Below are 22,048 nucleotides of genomic sequence, written 5' to 3'. Positions count from 1 at the left end.
ATGAATTTTTTTGTAATTCCTTTATTAAATGCAAGAAAAAACAACAGAGGCATGGACAGCATTGATAAAACATACAAAATTCCAAAACACAAACATCCTGGTAACACCTGGGTGGGAGATATAGAGACAGTCCCAAGCTTAGGCCTAAACAAAACATGTAAGCGTTCCCAGACAGGGGGCTAGATTCCCCCTAAGACCTCCAATACCAGTTAGGCAATTTGTACCCACCCAGGTGAACAGTAATCATCGCATGGCCATACATTTCAGTGAGATACACAATTTTTGTTATTGTTATAGAGAAGGGAAAGGAAGGGAAATGAGCGATGGGCCGGGCCCCTGGCGAGCAGAGCTTACATTATTGAAGACTAGTCATTTCGGAGGAGGCCCACAACCCAACCACATCCTACATAGACTAACCGGGAAAATCTAACTGCAAACAAAAGAAGGGAAAAAATAAAAAATAGAGAGGAAGGGTTTATTTGAGAAAGGGACTACAAGGGTGGACAAGGGAAGGGGGGGGGGCAAGAAATAAGGGGAGAAAAACCAGAATAGAAAGAAAAAGCAAGTATAAGAAGCAGGGGGAGACTCCAGGAGGGTTGTTGTAAAAGAAGAAGGCACAGAAAGGAGCAGGATAGTGTCCGTGGGTGTCACCCAGTCGCAGGGGTGGGGGCCAGGAGCCAGAGAACAGAGACCCTCTCTCAACGGGTGTCCAGAGCCACCACCCGAAGGTAAGATTCAGTGTAGGTGAAATGTTGCCATGGTCTCTAAGTCTCACGGAAGGCCTCCTCCCTGTTGTGTAGCATCGCTGTGAGGTCTTCCATATCTCTCAATTCATTCACCTTAGAGAACCATAGAGACTTAGCCGGCGGGTTCTCCCATCTCTAACACAAAGGGATGCAGGCCTTCGCCGCGTTCAACAATTGAATAGTCAAGGAGTTCCTGTACTTTTTAATGGATCGCTCTGGCAGGTGCAGCAGGCAGGCCGCAGGGTTCCCCTCCAGGGAGACGCCCGTCAGATGACCAATCGTGTCGGTCACCTTGCACCAGAAGGGGGCTAGCTTGGGGCAGGCCCAAAAGACATGCAACATTGTTCCTTCCGCCTCCCCACAAATGCCAGCAACAATCAGGCACCTGAGGGAAGATGCGCTGAAGAACGGATGGGACCCTATACCACCTAGTTGTGATTTTGTAGCACGTCTCCTGGACTCGGGTGGCCATAGAGAATTTCTGCGCAAAGTGGAGAATTTTCTGCTGTTGATCTGGGGTAAAGTGGGTGCAAAGGTCTGCCTCCCACTTAGCCACGAATGGGGGGACGGATCAGAGCTTTAGCATGAATTTGAGTGGAGACTGCAAGCCAAGCCTTCTCATCCAACATCAGTGCATGATCTCACAAATGCACTTCTGTAAGAATGGTCAAACATTCCCATAGACACACTCCTGAACCTTGTGGATGGCCTTCCCAGAAAAGATGAAGCCGTTATAGCTGCAAAGGATGGGCCAACTCACCATTGAACCCTACGGAGTAAAGGCCCATATATACTATACGAAAATCAGTAGTCAAATTTTTTCCAAACGATCTGACGATTTTTGGATCATTAGTATTGTGCTTTCGATAGCCGATTCAGATTTTTTTGTCTGAGAAAGCTGGATCTGAAGACTATAAAATTTTTATCGTACGTGAACTCAGAAATGAAAGAATACACACAAAACTATTCAACACATTACATCACTTCTGAAGTTGTATTCTGTCAGACGAGAATTTTCATATGGTGAGTAACCTCTTCACTTTCCATATGAGACTTGCATGACACAAAAAACAGACAAACGGTCGTCAGAAAATCTGATGGTGTGTACGAGGCTTAAGACTGGCATGCCATTAAAGTTAATGTGCTTGTAAAGTCAGACGTCCCAATACTTTTGGTAATATAGTGTATGTCTAAACTATATAAATCAAATAATAATAATGGAGATATATTTAATCTCCAGGTTGTCTCTATATATCACCAATATCAGACAGTTCTCTAAAGCTGGATATAAAAATGTAAAAATGAAATATCTGCACTAAAAAAAACATGAACAACTTTGTGAAAATCTAATGAATGAAAACCAGCCGCCAGCAGGAAGTCTGATATAGAAGTACAAATAGTATAATATAATTCTATGTATAGAGCCCTACACTTAGTGACAAAATGTGTGATGAAACAAATGAGAAATCTGCAACCTACAATGTGTTTGAATAATGTAGATGTGATAACTCCACCAATAGTGATCAATAATAACAATTAAATTCACTACAAAAATGTACTTTCATACATGTGAGGAAGGGCAGATCTCCTCCAACCTATTCACAGCTACTTCAGTCTATATAACATATAATGTGCAAAAATACAATATCACCCGAGGTATCCAGACAATGGCCGCAATCACATTACATACAGTAGAAAGGAAAAAGCCTCCATGTCACTGCCTGGACTCCATCATACACGGCTGCAGTCTGGAGCGGTGTGTGCTCTGAGTTCTGTGTATACTCGTGTATATAATGGAAGTGTACAATCTGTGATTCTACATATATTTAAGGATTATGCACTATGGAGGCTTTTTCTTTTCTATGTAATGTGATGGCAGCCATTGTCTGGATACCTCGGGTGATATTGGAGATACTACCTGGAGGTCTGACATTCCGTGGCACAGTCTGTTCTCATCGGAAGCCGGCTTGAGCAGAGTGGCGCTGCTGGAAGGATATAAACAAGCGTGTCTGGGCCTTGCTTGTGGGGACAAACCTTTTGGTAAGTGACCTGTTTGTTCACTGGTGTGGGAGAGGTTGATTGAAGTTGTTGCAAAGAGGTGGAAGATGATCAGCATTGATTTAAACCATCTGGATGAATCTCTGGGACTTATTTATGTTACTGCACAAGTCACTGTATGGTTATTGGAGATGGAAGTAGTGGTAAATGGGTTGTAGGAAATCTACCTTTTCACCTTTATAAACTTTCTCTTGATGTTTGCAATTTTTTAAGATAACTCTCATAGCTCTTCATGCATATTTATTTTTGCATATTATATGTTAAATAGATTGAATTAGCTGTGAATAGGTTGCAGGAGATCTGCCTTTGTTTACATTTATGAAAGTGTATTTTTGTAGTGAATGAAATTGTTATATCTGATCTTTATTGGTTTAATTATCACATCTAGTATAATATGGAAGACTGCAGCACTAGTATATAACATTCACACAATATAAATGTGAAAATATTGTGTATGTAAGTGTATATATAACAATGGTATGGAGACTATTTCACTATTTTGATAACTAATGAAGAGAATTTATAATCAGCATATATAAAATATAACAATAAAAGTGGGACTCCTCATTTTTCATTTATTCACAAAACTCCCTATAAGTGTATATATAACAATGGTATGGAGACTATTTCACTGATAGCTAATGAAGAAAATTTATAATTAGCATATATAAAATTAGTGCAGTAATATTAGTACAAATTTTCAAAAAATGTCCAAATAAAGAACGGTAATAATAAAATCTTCTCCACACCATAAGATCAAATCTTCCACCATGATGTTCAAAGGAAATCCCAAAGTACAGTTGTCATAAGATGCACATGGGTAAGGCGCTCTGGCGCACAGTTATGTGCAATAGGAATGCGCTAAAGCGCACGAGCACACACACAGGATGTGACCCCTCGCTGACCCATAAAGGAAGTGAGGTCATCCAAACACACTGCTGGTTCATCTTCAGCTTCCTGTGATTCCCACATCTGCTCTTGTGATCTGTATTATCCATTGTGACCCAGATTGCCTTATTGACCTCGCTGATCTTCTCCTGCCCTGACCTCTGGCTTGACCTTGGACTCCCGCTTTCTGAACGTGTTTGACCCTCAGCCTGCATCTGGACTTACCTGCTATCTCCTGTGTTCGACCCCTGGCTTGTCTTTGGATTATCCTTCTGTCTCAGCGTTCCTGGTACTTGTTGTCTTCTGATCTGGACTGTGTTTGACCCCTGACCTCCCTCCAGGATTCTGCCTTTGCCTTACAGACTTGCTACAATTGCTACTGGACCTTCCCAGGGGACATCACCTTTCAGCTCTGCTCAAGCTACCTGCTGATCTACTAGCAAGTGACTGTCCTACTGGTAGCTTGTGCCTCTTGGTGCAACCACCCTCTGTGCCACCTTCAGGGGTGGTCTGCGCTGAGTCCCAACAGCGACCACTCTCAGCATCTTGGCCTCGTGAGTACATTTATATGATAACAATGGTGTTCATTTTAGTCAATGAAGTTTCCACAACATGAGTGAGACTTCTGTGACCATCAAAGTGAATCCCCACAACTGAATCCAAGACTTAGCAGAAGGTTGGAGGTGAAAGCCTAGAGGTCAGTGTGAGTGTGTATCGTCCAATCCCCATACAGGAATAATGAATGGATCACACCACCTCATCCACTTCTCATGTCACATTTATTAATTGGGATCCACAAAAAGAGAAGTCCTCCAATAGTGTAGATGATCGATCGTGTTTTCTAAAGTGATCTAATATAAATGATTAAAGAGAGATGAGAGAAATGAGTTCCATTCATGTAGAGAATAGTTACATTCATTCCTGGGGGAGAAAATCTTTTTCTTCTGGTAACATTCTTCTCTTCTTCTACAGATTGTCCTCTAATCACCTGTCAGACAGTTCCTGCCCCCACCTGGCATCTGGAATAAGAAATAACCAGACACTGAGGACACTGGACCTGTCTGGGAACAATCTGGAGGGTCCTGATTTCAGGGATCTGATGGAAGCTCTGACAACAAGCCGGATTGAGGAATTACGGTGAGTATAACAGGACTGACTGAGACAATAATATTCTGGGACAGTTTTATATCTAAACCACATAAATAATATAGAAATATGAGAATGTCATCAAATTCCATCTTTAGACTCCATAAGGCTCCATGCACACTGGGCTTAAAAAATGTCAGTTCCCTTGGCAGAAAACACTTTCATATAGAGAGTTTATTGTACAAAGTTTAGACGAGTTTAGGAGAGTTTTGCAATTTTTTTCCCAGAAAGCTCCAATCAGAAACATGAAGCAGAAGAGTTCTTTTCCTGTCTCTAACTGTTGAGGTCAAAATATGTCTGTAATCATCCCAATGTGTATGGAGACATAGGAGAATATGGAGCTGCTTCTACAGGCAGAACACAAAACTCCTGTAGTAGCAGCATTTTTTTTTAACCAGTGTGCATGGAGCCAAAATATCCAATCATGGACTTTTACACGATATTGCCAAAAGTATTGGGACACCCACCTTTAAACGCACATGAACTTTAATGGCATCACAGTCTTTGTCCGTAGGGTTCAATATTGAGTTGGCCCATCCTTTGCAGCTATAACATCTTCAGCTCTCTTGGAAGGCTGTCCGCAAAGTTTCGGAGTGTGTCTATGGGACTGTTTCACCATTCTTCCAGAAGCACATTTGTTAGGTCAGGCACTGATGTTGGATGAGAAGGCCTGGCTTGCAACCTCTGCACTAACTCATCCCAAAGGTGTTCTATCAGGTTGAGGTCAGGACTCTGTGCAGGCTAGTCAAGTTCCTCCACCCCAAACTCACTCATCCATGTTTTTATGGACCTTGCCTTTGGCACTGGTGCACAGTCATGTTGAAATAGGAAGGGGCCACCCCCAAACTGTTCCCACAACGTTGGGAGCATAACATTTTCCAAATTGTCTTGGTATGCAGACATCTTAAGAGTTCCCTTTACTGGAACTAAGGAGCCAAGCCCAACCCCTGAAAAACAACCCCACACCATAATCCCCTTTCACCAAATGATTTGGGGCAGTGCACAAAGCAAGGTATATAAAGGCATAGATGAGCGAGTTTGGGGTGGAGGAACTTGACTGGTCTGCACAGAGTCCTGACCTCAACCTGATATAGAACACCTTTAGCATGAATTGGAGTGGAAACTGAGAGCCAGGTCTTCTCATCCAACATCAGTGCATGATCTCACAAATGCGCTTCTGGAAGAATGGTCAAATATTACTATAGACACACTCCTAAACCTTGTGGACAGCCTTCCCAGAAAAGATGAAGCTGTTATAGCTGCAAAGGGTGGGCCAACTCACCAATGAACACTACGGACTAATGACCCATACACAGGATACGAAAATCAGTAGTAAAATTTTGGCAAAATGATCTGACAATTTTTGGATCATTAGTATTGTGCTTTCGATAGCCGATTCAGATTTTTTTGTCTGAGAAAGCTGGATGTGCAAACTATAACATTTTTATAGAAAAAGTATAGACCGCGCTAGGAGAAACAATGTGAAATTAACAAACTAACAAAATAGGCAGCAGCAATAAATGCGATATAGCACCCAACAGCAACAAAATATATGTAAGGCTGCGCCAATCCCTCTAACATAAGATAAAATACTAAATAAAATTAAATATATAAACAATAATACAATTGAGCAATAAGACCTCAAATGCTGTGTAAAGTGACAAAAAGAAAAAGAGTCCAATCTAAAAAAAAGTTCATAGGTGAATCCAAATAACGGACGTAGATGTCCTCAGATGACAACACCCAAGTGGTTCAACACTTTCCAAAGCGCGTGAAGTGCCCGTCACCAAATGTTGAATGCGCTTACCAGAAAATATATGAAATGAAGCATATATAAATGATCAGTGGACAACATCCAGGTCTGCCTTCCTCAGCTGGGTCAGCACTCCATCCCTTAGCGATCTTTCAGGATAATGATCTGTTCAGTGGTCTCGATATAAGGCACTCAAAAACCCACAGAAAAGAGAGGGACTCAGCTTCTCCCGGTGACTCCGAGCCGCCGCCTGCTGCCTGGCTCGGTGTCTCTCCGCTGACCTCTCACCCGGCCGCGCCTCGCTCTCACTCCTCGGTTGCTAAGGCAGTGAATGCTCGGGAATGCTGGGAAGAATCGTGACGTCAGACGGAGCCTCCCGGGTCACGCCTACCTCCTCCGTCTTCAGCCTCGGAGAGGCTTCATACGTGAACTCAGAAACGAAAGAGTACACACAAAACTATTCAACACATTACATCACTTCTGAAGTTGTATTCTGTCAGACAAGAATTTTCATATGGTGAGTAACCTCTTCACTTTCCATATGAGACTAGCATGACACAAAAAACAGACAAACGGTCGTCAGAAAATCTGATGGTGTGTACGAGGCTTAAGACTGGCATGCCATTAAAGTTAATGTGCTTGTAAAGTCAGACGTCCCAATACTTTTGGTAATATAGTGTATGTCTAAATTATATAAATCAAATAATAATAATGGAGATATATTTAATCTCCGGGTTGTCTCTATATATCACCAATATCAGACAGTTCTCTAAAGCTGGATATAAAAATGTAAAAATGAAATATCTGCAGTAAAAAAAAAAAGAACAACTTTGTGAAAATCTAATGAATGAAAACCAGCCGCCAACAGGAAGTCTGATATAGAAGTACAAATAGTATAATATCATTCTATGTATAGAGCCCTACACTTAGTGACACAATGTGTGATGAGACAAATGAGAAATCTGCAACCTACAATGTGTCCGAATACCAACACTTCTAATGTAAATGTGATATCTCCACCAATAGTGATCAATAATAACAATTCAATTCACTACAAAAATGCACTTTCATACATGTGAGGAAGGGCAGATCTCCTCCAACCTATTCACAGCTACTTCAGTCTATATAATATATAATGTGCAAAAATACACCCGTGGTATCCAGACAATGGCCGCCATCTCATTACATAGAAAGGAAAAAGCCTCCATGTCACTGCCTGGACTCCATCATACACGGCTGCAGTCCGGAGCGGTGTGTGCTCTGAGTTCTGTGTATACTCGTGTGTATGATGGAAGTGTGCAATCTGTGATTCTATATATATTTAAGGATTATGCACTATGGAGGCTTCTTCTTTTCTATGTAATGTGATGGCGGCCATTGTCTGGATACCTCGGGTGATATTGGAGATACTACCTGGTGGTCTGACATTCTGCGGCACAGTCTGTTCTCATCGGAAGACGGCTTGAGCGGAGTGGCGCTGCTGGAAGGATATAAACAAGCGTGTCTGGGCCTTGCTTGTGGGGACAAACCTTTTGGTAAGTGACCTGTTTGCTCACTGGTGTGGGAGAGGTTGATTGAAGTTGCTGCAAAGAGGTGGAAGATGATCAGCATTGATTTAAACTATCTGGATGAATCTCTGGGACTTATTATTTATGTTACTGCACAAGTCACTGTATGGTGATTGGAGATGGAAGTAGTGGTGAATGGGTTGTAGGAAATCACCTTTTCACCTTTATAAACTTTCTCTTGATGTTTGCAATTTTTTAACATAACTCTCATAGCTCTTCATGTATATTTATTTTTGCATATTATATGTTAAATAGATTGAAGTAGCTGTAAATAGGTTGCAGGAGATCTGCCTTTGTTTACATTTCTGAAAGTGTATTTTTGTAGTGAATGGAATTGTTATATCTGATCCCTATTGGTGGAATTATCACATCTAGTATAATATGGAAGACTGCAGCACTAGTATATAACATTCACACAATATAAATGTGAAAATATAACAATAAAAGTGAGACTCCTCATCACAAAACTCCCTATAAGTGTATATATAAGAATGGTATGGAGACTATTTCACTGATAACTGATAATTCACTGATAAGGAAATCCCAAAGTACAATTGTCATAACATGCGCACGTTAAGGCGCTCTGGCGCACAGTTATGCTCAATAGGAATGCACTAAAGCGCACGAGCACACACACACAGGATGTGACCCCTCGCTGACCTATAAAGGAAGTGCGGTCATCCAAACACACTGCTGGTTCGTCTTCAGCTTCCTGTGATTCCCACATCTGCTCTTGTGATCTGTATTACCTGTTGTGACCCGGATTGCCTCATTGACCTCGCTGATCTTCTCCTGACCTGACCTCTGGCTTGACCTTGGACTCCCGCTTTCTGAACGTGTTTGACCCTCAGCCTGCATCTGAACTTACCTGCTATCTCCTGTTTTCGACCCCTTGCTTGTCTTTGGATTATCCTTCTGTCTCAGCATTCTTGGTACTTGTTGTCTTCTGATTTGGTGTCAATGACGTTTCCACAACATGAGTGAGACTTCTGTGACCATCAAAGTGAATCCCCACAACTGAATCTAAGACTTAGCAGAAGGTTGGAGGTGGAAGCCTAGAGGGCAGTGTGAGTGTGTATGGTCCTATCCCCATACAGGAATAATGAATGGATCCCACCACCTCATCCACTTCTCATGTCACATTTAGTAATTGGGATCCACAAAAAGAGAAATCCTCCAATAGTATAGATGATTGATCGTGTTTTATAAAGTGATCTATTATAAATGATTAAAGAGAGATGTGAGAAATGAGTTCCATTTATGTAGATAATAGTTCCATTCATTCCTGGGGGAGAAAATAATTTTCTTCTGGTAACATTCTTCTCTTCTACAGATTGCATAATAATCACCTGACAGACAGTTCCTGCCCCCACCTGGCATCTGGAATAAGAAAAAACCAGACACTGAGGACACTGGACCTGTCTGATAACAATCTGGATGGTCCTCATTTCAGGGATCTGATGGAAGCTCTGCCAACAAGCCGGATAGAGGAATTACGGTGAGTATAACAGGACTGACTGAGACAATAATATTCTAGGACAGTTTTATATCTAAACCACATAAATAATATAGAAATATGAGAATGTCATCAAATTCCATCTTTAGACTCCATAAGGCTCCATGCACACTGGGCTTAAAAGAAATGTCAGTTCCCTTGGCAGAAAAAAACTTTCATATAGAGAGTTTATTGTACAAAGTTTAGACGAGTTTAGGAGAGTTTTGCATTTTTTTCTCCCAGAAAGCTCCAATCAGAAAAACGAAGCAGAAGAGTTTTTTGCCTGCCTCTAAATGTTGAGGTCAAAATATGTCTGTAATCGCCCCAATGTGTATGGAGACATAAGAGAACAAGGAGCTGCTTCTACAGGCAGAACACAAAACTCCTGTAGTAGCAGCAATTTTTTTTTCCAATATAATTTTATTAGATAATTTCAGGAACAAAAATCAGTACAATACAGCAGTACAATAAACAGATCGTGAGAATACATTTTTGTACATACATTAAACATATCACAATAGGACTCTGTATATTGCCATCATATCCTTATACACTGTTTAGAAGCGTGATTCCAAGAGAAAAGAAAACTAGTTCAAGTCCTATGACATTGTTCTGATAGCCCATGCTACAGCCTTCCCACCGACGAGGACTGAAGCTTAGTAATAGATATGGGAGGACAAGAGCGAATTCTGCTTGGAACGTGTTGTATAACTATATTTTGCGCGACTTCCTCTGTGAAAGTGCTTAGTTAGATATTCCCAACCCGACCTCTGCACCCCTTACGGGAGCTTGCTGTACAGAGGGAGAAGGGGTACATCCATTTGAGTAACATGTTACAGTCTGAACTATAATAAGAGTTCCTTAATGCTCCTATACAATAATGTCAGGCACAGTTTCATCGCCTGATATAGAAATTCCCTTAGATGCTCAAATATATGAATTCAGACCCTAATGCCGGCCATACACGGTTCGAATTTCGAAAGAATTTTCTTTCGAAAATCGTATCTAAGAATTTTCGTATGAATTTCGCACCATTAGTGGGCTGCAGCAACAGCCGATTTTCGTGCGGAAATAAAATTTGAGGAATCGGACATGTTGGAAATTTTTAGAAAAACGAACGATTTTCTGATCAATGATGGGAGAATCGTGCGAGAAACGTAAGAAAATGTACGGAGATAAAAGAAAATGTACGGAGAGAAAAGAAGATTCCCAGCCAAGAAAATTCTTTTCTGTAGCAACATGAGGTGAAATTGAAGGCTTGGTCGGCCGAATTTCGAAAATCAATGGTGGCATCATCGGATCACAAAAAAAACGAATTTTCTGATTTTGAAAAGAAAATTCGTTCGAAATTCGACCGTGTATGGCCTGCATTAGAAATGCAGTCTCAGATTGATAACCAGAAATGCATTTCCCAGTGTATTTTATTTCCAAATGCTGAAAAATACAACCTCAGTAGGGCCAAGGGTAGGAGAAGCTCAAGTTATTCGGATATGATCACCGAATTGCGGTGAAGTTCTAAAGTGTATCCAACACATCCATAGTGTGGTGTACTTAGAAGGGGTATTGTGAGCCTGATGAATTAATTGTTCCATCTCAGAAATTTTTTCTACCCGTGCAACCCAGTCTGCCACCGTTGGAGGTGTTGTGGATCTCCAGAGAAGTGGGACACATTGTTTAGATGCATTTAACAGATGCGGTATGATCGTGTTCTGGAAACTCGTGTATGGTGTTTAAGCATAATTAAGTAGAAATTGCATCGGCGTGAAGTCGAGCGTCGAGCAAATTTTTTCACAAAAAGATTTAATTAGCGTACACTTCCACCAAATGTGTAGAATTGTTCCCGCTTCTCGGCCGCATCGCCAACATAGTGGAGAAACTGAGGGAAAGAACTTATGTAAAATGTCCGGTGTTCGGTACAATCTCGCATAAATTTTATAAGAATTTTCTTGAGCAGATACATTAACCGAGTTCTTATGGATATTACGAAAGATCATTTCCCACTCCCCATTTGTGAGATCCATGTTTAAGTCTCTTTCCCCGTTGCGCACTGCTAACAGGTCTTTGGGGTTGTGGTCTCTATACAGTAGTGAATATACCTCTGAAATGAGATGTCTGAGAGGTGGTGTACCCATATACAAAGTTTCGAATGGATTCTGATTTCTACTCCAGTGTGATAAGTGAACTGCACTATGAAAGAAGTGTGTAAGTTGCAAAAATTTAAAGAATGGAATATCATGTTCAGGGAGGGACGCACACATCTCTCGAAATGAGAGGATGTTGCCATTTTTAACTAGTAGTGAGGCTCTCAAGATCTGCCTGGAGGAATCAACGATCAAAAACAGCGCATCAAAGGGACTAGTAGATTGATGTGAAAAAGACTTTAAAATGTCATTTATTAAATGTAAAAAATGAACACAGACATCTGATCCCTGCAGGATCTAAAACACATAAAAAACACCAATCATAAAACGGACAGATGTTTGATAATGAAAAGCTCCTCAGATCTCTCAATTATAACTTTGGAAAGGTCAAAACCAAAGACCAATGTGCACAGCTTTCGAATGCCTAATGAATGCAATCAATCATCTGAAAGAACCCAAAAAGTCAGTGTAAACGAATGGAACAACGTTCCTAGGGACACTCACTTCATAGGTGTTCAATGGGCTGCAGAGCTGATGAGTCCAGTCTGATGACCGAGGGGGAGGTGTTTATTTCAGCTCCATCTGAAGCGTTCGGCTTGGAGGCAGAGGTGTAATGCTGCACGCTGGGTGGTAAGGATCAAGCTTAGTCACCAGATGATATCAGCTGTACACATAGGCAGCTTAGAGAACGCTGCACTGCTTGCAGTGCCGCTTGTCCGAGCGGCTGTGGATCACATGAGAGGCTTGTCACGTGGAAGGCTGTGAAGGGGAAGGTTGCAATGCCGACTCTCCTGCTTACATGTTTCGCGCTCCTGCGCTTTGTCAAAGCTGGAGCGGCATACAGCAACCAGAAAGATAAAGGCATCGGGTAGTGTGTAGGGGCGGGGACTGTCGAAGTCTCTCAGGTTAACCCCTAATGTGTCACTAAGCCTCCTGCAGTTAAAACCTTATTAGACAGGGGTCTGTGTCAGTGAAAGAACTGTTAGAAAACATCTAATAGGAAATGTGGATTGAAACATATGGTAGACACAGTGGTGTAGTGGTTAGCACTCTGACCTAGCAGCAAGCAGGACGCTGGTTCGAATCCCAACCACGCCACCACCCGCCTGGAGCTTGTATGTTCTCCCTGTGCCTGTGTGGGTTTTTTTTTTTTTTTTCATTTCTTTATTGTATCAATTTTTTTTTTTTTTTTCATAATACTATTTTTATGAATGAAGAGTAGTTAATATATTTATTCTAACTATCCTATGGGAAAGGACTTAATAACATATCTAAAATATATCTTTTAAATAATTTGTTTTTTTGCCCTTGGTCTCCGCAATTTTTCCCCCCCTTGGGTTTTTTTAACTTACAGTGTCCTTTTATCCATAGCATTCTTCTCCCTTCTGTATATCCTTTAATATCCCCATGGAAACCCACACAGGCACATGCGCTGTTTTTGATCGTTTTTTCTGCTGCATCCATTTTTTGCCAAGTCCATAATGGGTTAACAGCCGCACATTGAGACCATCTACAGGACATTTATTTAAATAAACAAACATCCCACGAGATAGTCAAGCGCTCTTAAAGAGACCATTCATTTGTGCGCCAACTTTATATTGTTTTGTTTTGCCTGGAGGAATCTCCCGACGTATCTCGCAGGGAAAGCCCGGTGGAAAATCTGGATTGTCAGTCAAAGGAGTCATCGGGCCTGGGGATGGATTCCACTGCATTTGTGTAGCTATGTCTCTAAACACTCGTAAAGATGCTCCTGTCAATGGGTGCGTGGAATAAGCTTTTGGTATGTTTCTTACTGAGATCCATGGCAAGTGTGCTACTGGCACGGAGTCGAATGAGCCCTCCAAATTTATCCAATCTTTCGAATCTTTGTGTACGTGCCAGTCAATAATTCTTGTGAGGTGGCAAGCTGAGTGATATCTACGAATGTCTGGTAAACTAAGACCCCCTAGAGCTAGGTAGTACCAACGTGTCCCAGCTGATTCTCGGGGATTTCGAGGCCCAAATAAAATTCCTGCATAACCTTTTAAATGCTGCGAAGAATGAAGCAGGGAGTTTAATCGGCACAGTTTGCATTATGTATAAAATGCGAGTTGCTGCGATCCCGCTCCTTCTGATGGACGTTCCTGAACGTCCTATCAGAAGTAGACGGCTCCCACCCGGCCGTATATGTGCATTGGCCGGGTGGGAGCCATCTACTTCTGATAGGACGTTCAGGAACATCCATCAGAAGGAGCGGGATCCCGCGCAGCGGCGCGATCCTGATCCTGATGGGCCGTGTCACCCGGACACGGAGCATCTCAGATCGGCGGGAGGGCTCTGTGATTGGCCCTCCTGATCACATGACGGCCGTGTCCAATCACGGCCGTCATGTGATGTAAACAAACAGCCGGTTGCTAGGCAATCGGCTCCTCCTCTCCTCACACAGAAGTCATCACTGAGGAGAGGAGAGCAGATCGCTGCAGCCGGCTGATGATCAGTGAGTATGAGCTGTTTTTTACAGCTTTTTACTCACTGATCACCAGTCTAGTGTAAACACAAATCACCACACAGTGTAAACACACCAGACAGTATAAACACAATGTCCCCACACATGTCCCCAAAATATACATGTCCCCAAATAATAAAAACACATGTCCCTAATAATAAAAACATGTCCCCCACATATGTCCCACTAAAATCACATGTCCCAATGATTATATGCACACATATGTACGTGATTACCTGCACACATATGTACATGATCATTTGCGCACATATGTCCGTGATCACACAAACCAATTATTATACACTTAATGGAATTTTTTTTTACCAAAAACATGTAGCAGAATACATTTTGGCTTAAATTTATGACAAAATTTGATTTTATTGGATTTCTTTTAAAATAGAAAGAAGAAAATATAGTTTTTTTTTCCAAATTTCCACTTTTTTTGCGCTTATATTGCAAAAAATTAAAAATGGAGTCGTGAATAAATACGACCAAAATAAAGCTCTATTTGTGCGAACAAAATGATAAAAATTTAATTTGGGTACAGTGTAGCATGACTGCGCAATTGTCACTGAAAGCGCTAGAGCGATGAAAGCTGAAAATTGGCCTGGGAAGGAAGGAGGCGAAAGTGCCCTGTATTGTAGTGGTTAAGATCACTTTGTAGGGATTGTAGGATCGGTTTGTAGTTTAAATCGTAAAGATTATCCAAAGAGGCAGGTAATTGGATTCCTAGGTATGTGAGTGCTCTAGGTTCCCAGCTAAATGGAAAATTCAGCTTACATAGATCTACTGTGGACGAGGAGAGGGAAATGTTAACAGCTTTTGATTTTGAGAAATTAATTTGCAGGTTGGATAGTTTGTTGAAAAGTGTGAAATCTTTTAATATATTTGGTAAAGTAATTATCGGGTCTGAGAGGAACAAAAGGATATCATTGGCATATGCCGCTATTTTATATTGTTTATGTCCTATACTGATGCCTTTTATAGCAGCATTCTCTCTAAGTTTTCATCGGAGGGGTTCAAGGGTAAGAATGAAAATTAACGGCGATAGTGGGCAACCCTGACGAGTTCCGTTCGACACGGAGAAGGCGTCCAACAGGCAACCATTAACCCGTACTTTTGCTGTGGGAAAGGAATATAATGTCGCTACCATCTCTTGGAAGTGTTGTGGGAACCCCCAACATTTGTAACGTAGCGGATAAATAGTCCCAGGCCACCCTGTCTAACGCCTTCTCCACGTCCAACGATAGAAAAAAACATTTTTGTTGTGTCTGATTGGTAAGCCAGTGTTGGATATGTAGTGCTTTTATAGTATTGTCCCTAGCCTCTCTTCCAGGGACAAAACTGACTTGGTCCAGGGTTATTATTTGTGGGAGAAGCATAAGGAGACGGTTGGCTAGAATTTTGGCATAGAGTTTCACATCAACTTTTAGAAGCTTGATGGGTCTATAATTCGAAACTATGGTGTCGTCTTTATTGGGTTTGGGAATCAATGTTATGTGAGCCTCAAGTAAATCTTTATTGACTGGACCAGCGGGTGAAAGAGAATTAAAAGTTTTAAGGAGGTGTGGGGAAAGTATCTCCTGGAAGGTTTTGTAATAACTGACAGTCAGACCGTCTGGACCCCGGGCTTTTGACCGGTTTTAGTTGTTTTAACGCTAAGTTAAGTTCCTCGATAGTGATCTGTCCGTCTAAGGTCTCCATGTCATCCATGGCCATCTGGGGAGCCCCATATTTTGTGAGAAAACCAAAGATTAATTTTTGTCTGTCTGTAGCCTGTGCCGCCGAGGTATCTGGGGACAAGTTGTAAAGTTTTGAAAAATAAGTCACGAATTGCTTGGCAATGTTATCAGAGGTTACATGCATTTTGCCTTGATGGTCTATGATTTTATGTATCGTTGCCACAGCTTTCTTGCGTTGTATTGCTTCTGCCAGTAATTTACCCGATTTATTACTGAATTCATAAAAAAGCTTCTGCGTGAGAACATATTTTCGCTGTAATCTTTTAATCAACTCCTGACGGAGTTCTTCCCTCGCCTGCAGTAAATTCGAAAGTGTATCGTGTGCCAACGAAGCCTTATGCATTCGTTCCAATTTATGCACCATGTCGTACAGCTCCTGCATATGTTGCTTTCTAAGTTTATGTCTGTGCGCTGCTATGGATATAAATTCCCCTCGCAAAACGCATTTATGTGCTGCCCAGATACACGACGGCTTGGTTTCACCGATATTGTTTTCCTGGAAATATTGTGAAAGACGTGAGGCTATTTTCTGTGTAATTTCTATATCAGTCAGTAGAGAGTTGTCTAATCACCAAATCAGGCTCGGGGTCCGTACAAAAGGCAGGGTTAATGTCATAGTTACAGGACTGTGGTCCGAAATGATCAATGGTTCTATGGCTGTATGGGTAACATGCGTCAAGTCGTTTTGGGAAATGAAAAAATAATGTAGACGAAAATATTTGTTGTGCGGGGTCGAATAAAAGGTGAAGTCTCTAGCATTTGGGTGGAGTGTACGCCAGGCATCATGTAGTGTTAGTTCTTGCAATTGTGTTTTAATGGCCCATAGCGCTCTGTACGGAAGGGAAGATGTCCCGTTGGATGAGTCTTGGGTCGGGTTTAAAGTCACATTGAAATCCCCCCTACTATGAGCATACCAGTTTGAAATTCAGTGAGGAGGTGCAGTGTCTCCCGAAAAAACGCAACTTGCCTCTTGTTCGGGGCGTATAGGTTCGCTAAAGTAATCTGTCTATTGTGGATGGTGCCTTTAATGAAAAGGTATCTTCCCAGCGTATCTCATTTGATATCCGTTACTGTTAGCGGGCAGTGTTTGGAAATCATTATCGCTACTCCTTTATATTTGGAGTCGTCTGTCGTAGCATGAAAAATCATGGGGTAGTGCCGATTGTAAAGTTTAGGGATGTTGTTGGTTCGGAAGTGTGTCTCTTATAAAAATACGATATGCTGTTTGTGTTTTTTAAGCGTGTATAGTAGTTGTGATCGTTTTTGAGGGACGTTGAGTCCCTGAACATTGAGCGAGGTATAGTTAATTTGTAGATCTCGATCCGGCGTTGCTGCCGCCGGTCGAGCAACCGGGGTTCGAACCGAGGCCATTGTTCGATCCCCAAACCAGGACACTGATAACAAAATTTGATCTAAACAAAAGTGTGTATTTATACGTTAAGAGGAACAAATTCAATTTGGGCATAGCCGAGTTATGTTAACAGTTGTAGGAATGAGAAATATTATACTGACCTACACTATATCAGTATAGGTCAGAGAAGTACAATGTCATGACCTGAATCCGCACTTAGAAATAAGTATACGAATCCACTCACAACACCGTTAGGGGGTTGACCAAGGCCTTGCACTTATATTCTTATCTTAAAGTCAGTGAAACTACCGCTGAGCTCTCGAACATCATATACTGTGGGGAGATTGCATACTAACGTCTATATCACGGAGGGGAGCGACTCGTGCAGGGGCATAAGAACATTTAGTCCGATATAATAGACCTAGCGAACGGTAAAGACAAAATGACAACAATCACATTTACAGTCACATTCACAGAGGCTGATGGAAGTAGGTGTCGGAAAGGAAATTGAACCAATTCTACGTGGAAAAGGGGGCCACTTCGTAGCCGACGAGTGGCGTAAAGCCAAACCATGTGGTCACCTGCCGAATCGGAATCAGAATTATACCCCCTTTCTTATTAATAGCGGGGGCTGAATCTCAACCTCCAACACATAGGCCCATCTACCGAAAACAGAACCATTAGCATCAAATCTAAATCCCTATGTGGATCTAAGAACTGTTTGTGCATCTGAGCATAAGCAACAAAATCTAATTTCGCTGAAATGGTTGTAAACTATTGAAAAACATCATTCAACTTGAGTATCGACTCATAGGGTTATTCAGGGCTTGTACTGGAGATTCTGATTGGCCACTGTCCCTATTTAGATGTTCAGCTTGAGGTTGGTTCTAAAGGTAGCCAGTTAGGGCCACCTTCGGATAGCGAACTCGTCGTAAAAATCACCTTGAGTTAACTCATTTGAAGGTCACCATCGGCCAAACAGAATCTCCCTACCAGGGAGTCAGCATCTATATTCAAAACTGTAAATTCTATCCAGGAATGCTAAGAGCTATCAGATGATTACCTTCCCATAGTCACCCTCACTAGCAATGCTGAACGACTTCCTAACAAATAGCTAAGCACATTTATCATGTATCTCTGTGAGGTCTAGTTATAACCTGTGGAAAAGTTCACTGGAGAAAGGATGTTGATAAAAACCACACATAACAACAAACCTGCTGGCATGTGGTTGACTTCGGAAAGGTTTTTTTTTTAATATTGGCTGAGACGATTCACAACGTCCGAACTCCATTGGGAACTGGACGAAAGGTGAGTCTGCTTAACCTGTAGATAAACCTTAGGAAAGACCGTATAACTCACATCGAATCCAATTTGGTATATGCTGGGCCTAGGAGAACCATTTCAGTGTTCAAAATGTCGCCAACGTTTCCATGGTAAGTTGTTTAGTAGGCCATACGAGTACGTAGAAGTAGGGCTTCTATGGGATGATGAACCAAATAGCTTCTCGTCGTAGTAATCGACAAGCGGTTAATATTGCCGTGTAGCCATTCCCGAAAGACTATTAAAACTTTTAGCTAACTTTAGGCAAACAAAACAACCATAGAACATGAAACGTTCCCGCTTTTAACTAGTGATATAAACCAGCGGAGGACAGAAAGTACCGGAGAACTCCAGTCGATAACACATTGTCAAATGAGTCTTAACCTGACCACTGAAGAATGTGCCATTGGATTCAGATCAGTAGTCCCTACGAGCTCTCTTAGAGCGTGGGGATTCTTCTGGACTATAACCTGGCCTGTCCCCATGTCGAGAGAAGCAGGTACTGTTACCCGAAATTGATCGTCGTCTACGAGGCCGGCGGTGGAGGTGATCTTCTTGTTGAATAAATGCGGAAGTCTGCATACCAATTAGGCACCTGCACTAATGGAATGTCAAGCGTACGACAGAATTGTCGTAAATCTTCGGGCAATCTCAGTATTGCTGATTTCCCCCTATGTGTGGCAGAAAGTCCAAAGGGAAATTTCCATCTGTACTGTATGCCATGTGTGCATAGAACTTCCAACAGGGGTTTCAGGTCTCTGCGATTTTGTAACGTAATGGAAGATAAGTCCTGAAAGATCTGAATAGGCACCCCTCCGTGTTGTAGTTGTTGTTGGCCTTTCACTTGTCGTAAAATCTCCTCCTTCAGCCTGTAGTCAACTATACAGCAAATGATATCTCTGGGAGGGTCGGCCTCTTTGCCTTTGGAGCGTAAGGCCCTGTGTATTCTCTCCATTTCGATACAAGTTTCTCTAGGCCTGTTCAATAGGGAGTTACAGAGAGCCGTTACCTCTTGTTCCAAGATGTCTGGTTCAATGCTTTCTGGTAATCCTCTGATTCGTATGTTGTGACGGCGGCCATGATTATCGAGGTCCTCAATGTGGCGTTGTGTCTCCCGCAGCTGAAGCGTGTGGTGATTGTTCTTTCTAGTGGCTTTGCGGAGCACGTTGTCGTGTTGTGCGGAAATTTTCTCTACCTCCAGGACTCTATCTGTGAGTGCATGGATGTCAACACGTAGGTCTGCTATGGCGGACAATAGCGTATCCTTTATTGTCTGCCGCTATGCACCGCAGATCTTGTATGCTAACCGGTTGTTGTAGGGACAAATCTCGATTTACGGAGATCATCTGAGAAGTCTCTCATGAAACAAGGATCGCATCCGACAGAGGCGATGTAGCTGGCTGGGAGTGGACGCGGCGGGAAGGCGCCATGTTTCCTCTCTGTGATCGGAACATTTCGGGGATATTTTGAGTATTGCCACCCGAATGTCCTCAAGGCGACCGGGATCTCGACGTTGAGGCATTCCTGGATGCTGTCCCCATCGTTCTGGCCAGTAATCTTTGCTGAATCTCACCAATAAAGCTGTTAAAAGAGAGTCAGCGGCAGGAGCGGTTCTCTCACGCGTCCATCTCGGTGTTTCGGCCAGGCCACGCCCCCCACAGCAGCATTTTTTTTAAGCCAGTGTGCATGGAGCCAAAATATCCAATCATGGGCTTTTACACTATATTACCAAAAGTATTGGGACACGCACATGAACTTTAATGGCATCCCAGTCTTTTTCCGCAGGGTTCAATATTGAGTTGGCGCATCCTTTGCAGCTATAACAGCTTCAGCTCTTCTGGGAAGGCTGTCCACAAAGTTTAGGAGTGTGTGTATGGAATATGGAAGACTGCAGCACTAGTATATAACATTCACACAATATAAATGTGAAAATATAACAATAAACGTGATACTCCTCATCACAAACCTCCCTATAAGTGTATATATAACAGTGGTATGAAGACTATTTCACTGATAACTAATGAAGAGAATTTATAATCAGCATATATAAAATTAGTACAGAAGTATTAGTACAAATTTTTAAAAAAGGTCCAAATAAAGAACGGTAATAATAAAATCTTCTCCACACCATAAGATCAAATCCTCCACCATGATGATCAAAGGAAATCCCAAAGTACAATGGTGTCACTTTTAGTCAATGAAGTTTCCACAACATGAGTGAGACTTCTGTGACCATCAAAGTGAATCCCCACAACTGAATCCAAGACTTAGCAGATAGTGGGAGGTGAAAGCTTAGAGGTCAGTGTGAATGGTCCAATCCCCATACAGGAATAATGAATGGATCACACCACCTCATCCACTTCTCATGTCACATTTAGTGATTGGGGTCCACAAAAAGAGAAATCCTCCAATAGTGTAGATGATCGATCGTGTTTTATGAAGTCATCTAATATTAATGATTCCAATAAAGAGGAATGAGTTCCATTCATGTAGAGAATAGTTGCATTCATTCCTGAATAAGGATGAGCTGAACACCCCCGGTTTGGTTCACAACAGACCTAAACGTTGAATTTTCAAAATCTAAAGTGCTAATTTTAAAGGCCGATATGCAAGTTACTGTCCTAAAAAGTGTTTGGGGACCCGGGTCCTGCCCCAGGGGACATGTATCAATGCAAAAAAAGTTTTAAAAAGGGCAGTTTTTTAGGGAGCAGTGATTTTAATAATGCTTAAAGTGAAACAAAAGTGTAATATTCCTTTAAATTTCGTACCTGGGGGTTGTCTATAGTATGCCTGTACAGGGGCACATGTTTCCCGTGCTTAGAACTGTCCCTGTACAAAGTGTAATTTCTGCAGGAAAAAAGTCATTTAAAATCACTTGCGGCTGTAATAAATTGTCGGTTCCCCATAATACAGAGAAGTCATTGAAAGTCATTGATAAAAAAAGCGTGGGGTTCCCCCAAATTCAATTACCAGGCCCTTCAGGTCTGGTATAGATATTAAGGGGAACCCGTATCAAATTTTAAAAAAAGGACGTGGAGTTCCCCCTAAATATCCATACCAAAGGGTCTGGTATGGATTTTAAGGGGAACTCCATGCCAAATAAAAAAAAATGGCGTGCAGTTCCCCCTAAAAAGCCATACCAGACCCTTTATCCGAGCACACAACCTGGCAGGCCACAGGAAAAGAGGGGGACGAGAGAGTGCACCCCCTCCTTAACCGTACCATGCTTTGGGGGTCAGGAAGAGGCCCTTGTCCTCATCAACATGGAGACAAGGTTCTTTGGGGTGGGGGGGGTCTCAGGGTGCCCCCCATCCCCGAAGTTCCCACCCCCCATGTTGAGTTCATGTGGCCTGGG

At 42.1% G+C, this 22,048-nt stretch overlaps 1 protein-coding gene across 1 annotated transcript in view; it reads left to right on the top strand.

The window, feature by feature from the left end:
* Positions 1-22,048, top strand: part of LOC143942631 (NACHT, LRR and PYD domains-containing protein 12-like) — a 1,996,551-nt gene that overhangs the window by 235,912 nt on the left and 1,738,591 nt on the right. Inside the window, exons 9-10 of the mRNA XM_077463989.1 lie at positions 4,665-4,829; positions 9,493-9,657. Coding sequence (XP_077320115.1) covers positions 4,665-4,829; positions 9,493-9,657 — 330 coding nt within the window. The remainder of the gene's footprint in view (positions 1-4,664; positions 4,830-9,492; positions 9,658-22,048) is intronic.

The sequence above is a fragment of the Lithobates pipiens genome, unplaced genomic scaffold (genome assembly GCF_037356315.1).
Source record: "Lithobates pipiens isolate NorthernLeopardFrog02 unplaced genomic scaffold, aLitPip1_a1.2 Scaffold_30, whole genome shotgun sequence".
NCBI classification, from domain to species: domain Eukaryota; kingdom Metazoa; phylum Chordata; class Amphibia; order Anura; family Ranidae; genus Lithobates; species Lithobates pipiens.
The sequence above is the reverse complement of the archived record's forward strand: the minus strand, read 5'-3'. Positions and strand labels throughout refer to the sequence as shown.